General features: G+C 44.0%; 1 protein-coding gene across 1 annotated transcript in view; it reads right to left on the minus strand.

Annotated features, from left to right (window-relative positions):
• The window catches only part of LOC128893240 (neurogenic locus protein delta-like), a 51,488-nt gene extending 42,095 nt beyond the window's left edge, over positions 1-9,393 (minus strand). Inside the window, exon 1 of the mRNA XM_054154069.1 lies at positions 9,086-9,393. Within this exon, the coding sequence (XP_054010044.1) occupies positions 9,086-9,136 (51 nt within the window). The 5' untranslated portion in view covers positions 9,137-9,393. The remainder of the gene's footprint in view (positions 1-9,085) is intronic.
• Between the last annotated feature and the right edge of the window lie 402 nt (positions 9,394-9,795).

The raw sequence follows: 9,795 nt of genomic DNA on the forward strand, positions 1-9,795 counted from the left end.
CGCGACGAGGTTAGAAAACGAACGGCCCACATTATGCACTCTCTCTTTCTCTCGGTGGCATTACCGGGGCGCTCACGAACGCAAAAAGATGCCCACGGGGCAGAAATCCATTTCACCATTATTACGGAGGCTCTCTTGTTGAGCTCTTCCAGGGTCCCTTGAGAAGAACTTCTTCCACGACCGTACAGAGATACCATAGAGTATGGGGGGAGGTCCGACCACGGCTAGAAAGAGAGAGAAAACCGCGAACCCTAACTGTCTTTATCTACCAAACGCATGGTTCCACGCGCCTTCCGAATATCTCCTCTGACGAATCCACCGCAGACTCCAACTCGAGTCAAATCTCCGAAAAAATTCTTGTTGCACTTTGTTTATAGATTTGGATCGACAAATCGTCAGATTTGTTCAAAGAACATCTTTAGCAATAGACTTAACGAACTTCGCACGGATTCGTGAAAATCGACGCCCGATGTTTCCTCGTTGGAAGCTATTTTTAGCCGGGTACATCAGTTCGTAACGATTACCCGTTGCAACGCTCTAATTGGTTATTCCCGCTAATTAGATTTTGACGGTTAATTAACGGCCAGGTTTCCCACGATTGGCAACAATACCTCGCGCGAGGCTCGAGGCGCCCCGACTGGGATTACTCGTCATTCTTTCCGTCCGTCGAGGCTTCCGCGATTCATCCTCTCACCGTAATCGATACGAAAACAAATGAGGATCGCCGCGTGCACCCGGATAGACAGCGTTGACAAGTCCGTTCCTCGAGCGACGAAGACTCGGGTAGAGAGGAAGCGATGAGGTGGAAAAGAGGTCGATCGCGGGTGGTTCTAAAGATATACGCGTTATAACGTCGGCGTCGGCCAGAAATCTTAGGAGCTGGCCTTTAAGTGATAAGTTTGCCGCCCGCTACCGAGAAGCTTCCTCGTTTGATCTCTTGGCGACATTGTGGAAAAAATGCGCGACATGTTGCAGCGACGACTCAAATTGTTCTCCGATGTAAAAGACGGCCCATTCGCTGGGAAATGAATTACGGTTATTTCTGGTAAGATAAACACTTGGATAGACGCATTCCCCGGTATATCGCATCCATTATTATTACTCTAGTATCTCTGATTATAACGTGAGAAGGTATCTTTGAGGGGACAAGGGCTGTAATTACATTAATTAATCGAATATATTCTACACACATCGTGTGTATTATATTTAATAATTGTTTTCCATATCATCTATCGTTCGCCATAAATGCATATAATCCACGCGGCTCGATAACGAGCTTCGCGATTGTGATATCAAAGCAATTAAATAATGCGTTATATCCTTTGTTCGAGACGGTGTTCAAATCGACCAAAATACCGGATTCAAAGTTGCGCATCGCTTTCGTCGTTTACTCGAAATACTTTAGCCGGAAAAGAATTTCGCCCGTGTGAGCTATGTGACACGATTAGAAAGAAGCGCCGGTATGCCGAGCATCGAGACTCGAGCAGTACCGGGGCGGTCAGCCGGCATCTAGAGTCCGCGTCCTCTGTCTAAGACGTAATTTATGCTAAACGTTTCGCGTCGTGGAAGCCGCGCATCGCCGTACAACCCGAGTCAGCCATTCATCCGACGCCCTTCTCCTCCGTTCCATCGTCTGGGACGCGAATCACGCAGCCTTTTCGGCCGTGGGACCACGATCCTCCGTCTCTCTCGGTCCCACCTTCTCTCTGTCCTTTACCCTACCTTCCCACCTTGCGTGCACCACCTTGATATGCCTCCCTCCTCCCTCCCTCCCTCCCTCCCTCCCTCCCTCTCGCTCTTTTTAACCTCGTCCCGCTTCTCCGCGTCCCTTGCGCGATCTTCTCGCTTTCTCTGGTTATCCGTCCGTCGTCCTATGGTCGGGGTACCCACGATCCTCGAGTATATATACGTAGGTACGATACGCGCCGCTTTGTGGACCGGTACGCACCGGGAGACAGGAAGGATAAGGAAGAAAGGAATTTTTTAATGACTCTTTGAGCCCGTTGATGATCCTTTTGTGCCCCATCGTCGGCCATCGTATCGGGTTACGCCTCGTATGGAAAAATGATTGATAAGGATTTTAGGCGACTCCGAACACGGAATAGACAGGACTACGGGAATACATCGGGTGTACTCGTTAACGCTAGATTTACGGAGGCTCGGAGTACGTTCGGATTGAGACGGCGATGGATCAGGTTGAACGTAACATTTTGAGATTGAATCGTATTTTTTTGCTAAACAGTTTTTAGATATATTCTTAGTTTGGAAATATCGTCGTTGAATGTTTCGAACTAAACTCTCCGATCACACGATACGAGACATCGTCTAAACGAATGATTCGTCCGAGACGTTTCGGAATTTGTGGAATACGACTACAACAGGCACCAAATAACGAAGAAACTATCGATCGTCGTTCAACAAATACCGGCTAACGCTGGTAAACGAGCGTGCAGAAAATCTGGTGGAAACGAGCGAATTCCGGTCTCGGGGATTCCCGGCAGCACAGTAGCCGCTGCTGTTTTAATAAGTCGAGCACCATGGCGGAGAGCGGTAACGCGAAGCAATTAACTCTGCTGAAGAGCGAGCGAGTTCCTCGATCTTGATGCAACGAGACGAAGGTTACGATTACGTATCAAGCTCTCTGGCTCTTCTGTCTTTTCCAGCCTCTTAATTAACGGCAGACACGCGTGTCTAGTTCCTCCCCCCCCACTCCCCAGAAAGAGTTTCGGTAATCTGGCTCCTCCTTATCGCCCGATCGACCGACGCAGAGGTAATTAAGGCGGTTATCCACGAACGAATCCACCGTGCAAGATCGCAACCAACGGACGCGAACCGATCTGTCCTCTCCTCGCTCCTCTGGACCAGCGGTGCTCAACTTTTTTTTTTTTTTTTAATAATTACCCAAATTAATTAATTAAAAAAAGAAGAAGAAGAAAAAAATACTCAACGTATCGTTCGTTTCGGATTCAATTAGTACGTTTATACGATTGCGTAATTTAAAAATCTGCGTAATTTGATATAATCATGCGATTAAGAAAGCCGTATAATTTTACGTAACTCGTCGCGAAACATTTATTCGATTTCTACGTAATTAATCGATACATTCATCTTCCACAACCATTCGCGATTAAATTACACAGAACAAATTTTACGGTACTTGATACGCGTACTCTATGAATGGACGTAGATTCTATAGATTGATAACTCGGTCTACGAGTCATGCAAATTTAAAATATTGAATTAAATGTGGGGGGGGGGGGGAGAAGGAGGTTTTCGCGCACCTCTGTTTTGCGCAATCATTGCATCGAATAAAGGCGACCCCTCGTCAACCGCGCGTAACTGTTATTAATGGTACATTGTTGCTTTCGCTTGCTGTGCATCGCGATAATTCCAGTAATTAACGCGTTTCCGGCACCGTCGATGCGCCGTTCGGACTTCGAAGGTTTTGTCTGCTCGTGGGAGATCCCGGTGTCGTTAACGCCAGACAACTGTGCGAATATGCCTTAACGTCGCGTTTCGAACGAATTTTTGTTTTCCACTGTTTTCGTTCCGCCGTAATGACTCGTTGAAAATAAAATTAAACTGCCGACACGATCGCGTAGATGCCTCGTTACAAATGTTGCCTTGCTTTTAACAAGATCGGAGAAACAATTTCGGTACTAATCTCGTGAATGTTGACGAAACAACGTTACTCGCAATCAGAAACTTTCTATTTCCCTGGATAAGGTTGTAATAATTTTGATATACAAGCAAATGTCCACGCGTGTGTCGATATCCTCCAAGAGGTTAAATTCAATCGTGATTGGGTTCTCCTGGTTGCGTGTCTCGCGTCGGTGAAAACTACGGGTGTTTGTACGAAATGAATCTACGCCGTATCCAGCCGGCCAGTGAGAACCTTTAACTTCAATAACGTATCACGTACGTGGAAGCGTCTATTGTAAAATTCTGCTGTTTCCTGTTTGGTCACGGCGCGACGTTTCTCATTATTGGTCTCGAGGGGCGCGCGTTTTTCGCCCGACGGAAGCTCATTCTCACGCATCGGCGCAACGAAAATAAATCCAGGCACTCCGAATAGCGATTACACGTTACGACGCCGCCGTCTGTTCCCTTCATCCCTCCGCACAGCCGCCAACGTAGACAGACTACCGTGCTGGGACTCAAAGGTTGCTTCTCCGACGCAGGATTCCGACCAGCCTCTCTTCCGAGAACGCGACTCTTTTTTCTTTTTCTCTCACTCGGTGAGTTCCTGCCTTCGAACCGAACCTCTTTCGTCCGATATAGCTTCTAATATCGGCCGATACCAGAGAACGAAAAAGAGACACGGGGCTACGGTAAACATACCGGTGAAACGATAAAGTTGGAATTGTAAACAGAGTCTCTCATGGGAACGAAGTTCTGTGCTTCATTGATAATTGTACCGCGTATAGCGAGAGCTACGCTAGGGATTTTCATGAAAAGCTACAGCCATACGTCGTACGAATCATTTTTAATTTAGTTTCGTTTGCTCGGAAGGATGTTTCGTTGGTACGGAGTGAAAGAGAGGTCCAGCAATGGTATAAAGTCGGAGTTTGGGAAATCCTAGATAGAAGAACAAACCCGAAGTTTGTCTCGTTTCCTTCGAAATATACTGAAAAGAAGAAACGAGACAAATGTCTCAAGTGTTACGTTCGACGCTGTATAAAGCTCAGTAGAATATAAGTATAAATGCTCGGTAGAGTCGGGGCACGTAAGAAGCAAAGGACGAAAAGCGTGTTTGAACATTCGAGATCCTACGATAAAGGAACATTTTTTCGTTTCGACCGAGCATTCGCGGAGAAGTCGAACCGAAATGAGAAAATTTTCTACCGGGAACACGACGAAAGACGAGAGACGGGAGGAGGTGGCGTTTTTCAAGTGAGACGGGCGAACTGGTCGCAAAGGTGGCGCGAGGGGCGCCATATGGGTTAGTAAATTTAACTCTGCTCACGAGAGAGCTTGGAGAGACGAGGACGGGGAACAGTCGGTGCGAGAGAGACCAGGGGAAAGAGATTACGAGGGAAGCGTAGAGAAGCACAAAAGGCCTAGCCATCTGCCAGTGGCCCTGCAGTGCGTCTCATAGGCAGAAGTGCGCGGAACAGCGCAACGAGCGAGCTGACGTACACCAGGGATGGTGAGCAAACATTGGCGTAGACGTGGTTAATGCACTCGACGCCGTATTGGACCCTGCCCTTCCAATCACATTTCCTGTTACCTCAAGATGCGAAAATACTCCAATTCGTCGACACTTCTATTCACGCGAACTCTCTCTACTCCATCCTCTCTCGAACTTCATTTCGTTACAATTTATTAACACGTTGAACGCGATCTCACCCATACCTGGGTACTAAAGAAATTAGTTTCGAAAGCGAAGCGTCGAAGAAAACGTATTCGAATGAAATGATCGAATCTCGGTGAAATCACGAGAACGAATACTGTCTGTAAATAAAATTTGATCGCAGTATAAATTTCCAAGAGAATCAGTCCGGCAGTCAACGTGTTAAAGAAAACAACATCGTATAGTCCATGTATCGCGGGGTTAACAGATTGCATCTCGATGGAATTCGTACCGAAACGATCGGAACTTTTTTGGAAGGAAGTTACATCGCGCTACCAATACCGATAACATTAATCTCGTGAAATTCATTTTGAATCGACGGTAAGCGATACCTTCGATTCTTTCGGAAATAATCAAGTTCTTTTCTGCCGTTAAATCGCTGCGCGGTCTCTCGTACAGGTACGAAAATGCACGGTTGGAACGACAACGTTGAACTTTTAATTGGGGAAAAATGTGCCGTCCTCGCGCCAATGTCGGGGGAATTATCGAAGCAACAACAAGCTAGCAATAACAACTACAGCAGGAGGGAGAGACAAGTGCCACGACACCTTTCTTTCTTTTTCTTTCGCCTCTGGCACCATCTGCCGGTTCGTTCGCCGGTCCTCGTCGCACTCGCGAGCAGCGCGTGCACGAAAAAACACACGCTTTTAATGCGATCGACCTAGCCTTTCTTTTTACCGCGGGCCCGAGAAAGTTGGAAAAAGACAGGAGGTTGAAATTTTTGCTGCCAACGATTCCCTTTCTTCCGCGCTTCTGTTCATTAATTACCGGGCAGGACCGGTTACTTATCGACAGGTGCAAGATAAGTGCTCCCGTAAGATTTTTACGCTATTGTATTTCACGAGTATTAAACCGAGCCCAATTTCGACGTTAACCCACTTATCGACGATTTCGATTTATTCCATTATTATCGACAGTTTCGTGCAAGCATTTATTGTTAGTTATATACAATTATATACAATTACACGCTATATTCTCTTGTTATACGCTATAGTTTTGTGCGCATATAATTTAGACTTATTCATTGGAGGTTAAAAGTTAAGATTAAAACTATTTTATATGCATTGAAAACGCAACGAAATCGTAAATATTACGTGAACCGGAAAACAATGTCGTTTTTGGAATTTTAAATACTTGTTTATCGTTCGTCGGCTCGTTGATTTCTATCGATCTGGCATCGACGATTTGCACGCTAGATGGCAAAAGGCTATCGACAACGGAAGCGATTGTACGATTTATTAATTAAAAATAGAAATGAAATTTTTTCAAAAATTTGTTCGAATTTACGTAAAAGAAAGGATATTATTTTCCAGTCCACCCGATATTTAAATCAACGACTTGCTCGAACATACGAACATGAACAACAAATTCAGGGTTTCCCACAAGCACCACTAGTCCAACCAACAAGTACTTTTCTCGCTATCAGACTCATCGGAACATTCGGTAAACTGTTACACGCGAGCTTCCCATCTCGCGATAAAGAGGAAATTAAAGCAACAGTGCGTTCAGCTTCGAGTTCATGTTCCCCTAATCAACCAATTTACTTTTCAATTCTTTCTTATCGATTGTAACGGAAACCAGGAAGACGGACCTTTACGAACCTGCCTGAACCACGACGTTTGTAACAGCTGAAGATAAAAATTAACCGTTTCGCCGACAGGCGGTCGCATGCTGGTGGTGTCGTTCAGTCGTGCCACCTTGTACTTTTAAATATCCGTAGAGAGTACGTATTCGATAAGTACGTATTCGATAAGTACATATTCGATAAGTACGTATTCGATAAGTACGTATTCGATAAGTACATATTCGATAAGTACATATTCGACAAATCAACGTACTTTCGTTATTCGTATCGTCACGCGTGTAAAATTACCCATTTTATTATTAATTTGATTCTAGCGCTTTACAATCCATAGAATGAAAACGTTAAATTTGAAAGTTTCATACGAAATTTTCGCACCGTTGACGAAATTATTCGACCGTGTTGAATTTACGTAATTTTAATATTAATTCTGAAAGTTTGGAAACGCGAATAATCCACTGGCGTCGCCCTAGTCTCGTCGGCCGTCGCTCGAAGAGAATCGGTCAACCTGGTCGTAATTCAGCTCGTGCCGTGATGATTCGTCCGAGAATGTGGAAAGATACAAGACGAAGATACGACCCCCTTTCAAGCCGTCCCCGGCGATCTTAATTTTCCTTGACAAATGCTCGCCACTCGTTGTATAAGCGGAGACAAAGATCGAAATTTGCGTGGCTTTCAACTCTGGACACGTTCGCACGTGCGGAAAAATCACGGGAGCGCATAACGGACGAGTTGGTAACCGAGAATCGAATTACTGTGGATTCGTAGCTCGGGGCAGAGTTGGGGTAAATAACATTGGAAAAATATTACGGTCTACCGAAAAGTTCTGTCCGTTCCGGTTGCAACAACTTTCAACGAATCATGCGCGTATTCGTTAAAAAATGATATACAAATTGCAATCGCGCTGGTAAGATGTCATAAATAACGATCAAAATTGTGCTATTCGATCGAATTTACTTTACAAGGTATGACAAATTTATTATTTTACTGTAAAAATGGACGGAACATTCCGGTAGATCTAATAGCTATCGATAATTGAATAATTTCAATTATTCGTGCAACAACGACCAACAATTAAAGAATGTTAGTTGTATTTCAAATTCTTTGCGACTAATTATACTGATAGTTAACACGTTCACTGCCAGACTAAAACTCTTGAAAATCTCTACCGTGTTTAAATTTTGTTCACAGACTTTTGGAAACTGCGTAATGAAACATTCATTTCTGTATCTAGTTCTGTAACTTCGTCGAAATTCCAGTATTTTATTTGAATTCATTTTCTATGACATTTAACTTTCAGAATTAATTAGTTATCGTTTCTCAGTGAAAAGCACTGTCGCCGATGCACGGGTGACGTTAACGATCAACGTGTTAATCGGTAATCGAATTACTTGTCAAATATAACTGACACCGGCACGTGCCTGTGTCCATTGTCGAAACTCTAATCGTCTTTCGTTTCGTTTCGCTATTGTGTACGCAATCTCTCGCCACGCGAAAAGAATCAGAGATCCCGTGTCGCAGATCGGTCGAAAACGAACCACTTGGTAACTGGTAGTCTCGGACGACGTTTCGCAAATGAACGCGAGAAGGCATTCATATAACGTTTATCGATGTTTTTTCGCGATTCATTACGCCGTATCTCGAATCGAGTTCCGCTTACGTTCGCGTTACGAACCTATTTCTCGCGTCCCACGACGCATGCCGATATATGTTATGGTAATCGAGGAGATCGCAAAAAGAGCACGGAAACGTCGAGGAATCGCGATTTTTCGCTTATCTACGATCGCTCCATCGCCAGGACTCACGCAATTGCCACCTTCTTTTTCTTCTTTTTTTTTTTTCTCTCTCTATATCGATCGTACTTGCAAATCGCGCGGTGACAGTGTTTTTAATTTATGTCACGGTTGAGCACGGATAAAAAGATTTCCCTCCAACTAACCTAACCGTTTGGCGACGCAAAAAAAAAAAAAAAAGAAAAAATCGAATGTCTCAGAAACAAAGGAGAACAACGAACACATCATTCTGTTATCTGACGGTTTATGATTAATTCGAGGAATTTAAATTTTTCTTTCTTTTTTTTATTTTTTTTTTTTTATTTTTTTTTGTTTAACTACTTATAATTAGGTAATAATCATAGCAAGGACACTCACCGGCCACGTGAACTCGAACGGGAATCTGATGGGATTGGTGAAACTGGGCATGGCGACGTTCGGGCTAAGGTTGACGATGTTTTCGCCCAGTACGGGCGTGACGACGTCGCCGTAGGTGCACGGCGTCGTCGTGTCGATCTTCACCTGATACTGTTTCAGGCAAACCCTGAACCTGGTTTTGCAAACGCCAGAGCACTCGCCCGTCTTGGACGTGCTACCGGAGCAGCACTTGCCCAGACTGTCTTTCCCGTACTCGTTCACGAACGACTTCAGCCTCAACTCGAACACTCCTGAGGCGTTCACCTGAAAGCATTCACATTCGTTTCAAGAGAAACCTCGTTGCAAAACAAAATTTATCGTAACAAAAATTAAAAAATAATTAAATTACATATTTCTTCGTGTAGAACTATAATTGCTCGCCGTTTGTAATAAATATTCGGTTGTCCGGAAAGTTCGTGCCTATTTTTACGAAAAATTCGAAGGAATTCAAAATTGAATTTTGATGCATATTATTATTGAACTATATATGTAACATTTTATTCCACAACCTTTCCACCTGTTAAGGAATGTACACATGTTATTCGTTTTCAGTCATTCCGATGTATTCTCAGACCTGTATCGCCTACTAAAAATCGGAATGTACTTTCCAGGCAACCCAATATTGTTTTCAACAAATTTCTTTTCACTCTAAATACATTATTTAATTAAAG

Source organism: Hylaeus anthracinus, unplaced genomic scaffold (assembly GCF_026225885.1).
Source record: "Hylaeus anthracinus isolate JK02 unplaced genomic scaffold, UHH_iyHylAnth1.0_haploid 27298, whole genome shotgun sequence".
Lineage (NCBI taxonomy): Eukaryota > Metazoa > Arthropoda > Insecta > Hymenoptera > Colletidae > Hylaeus > Hylaeus anthracinus.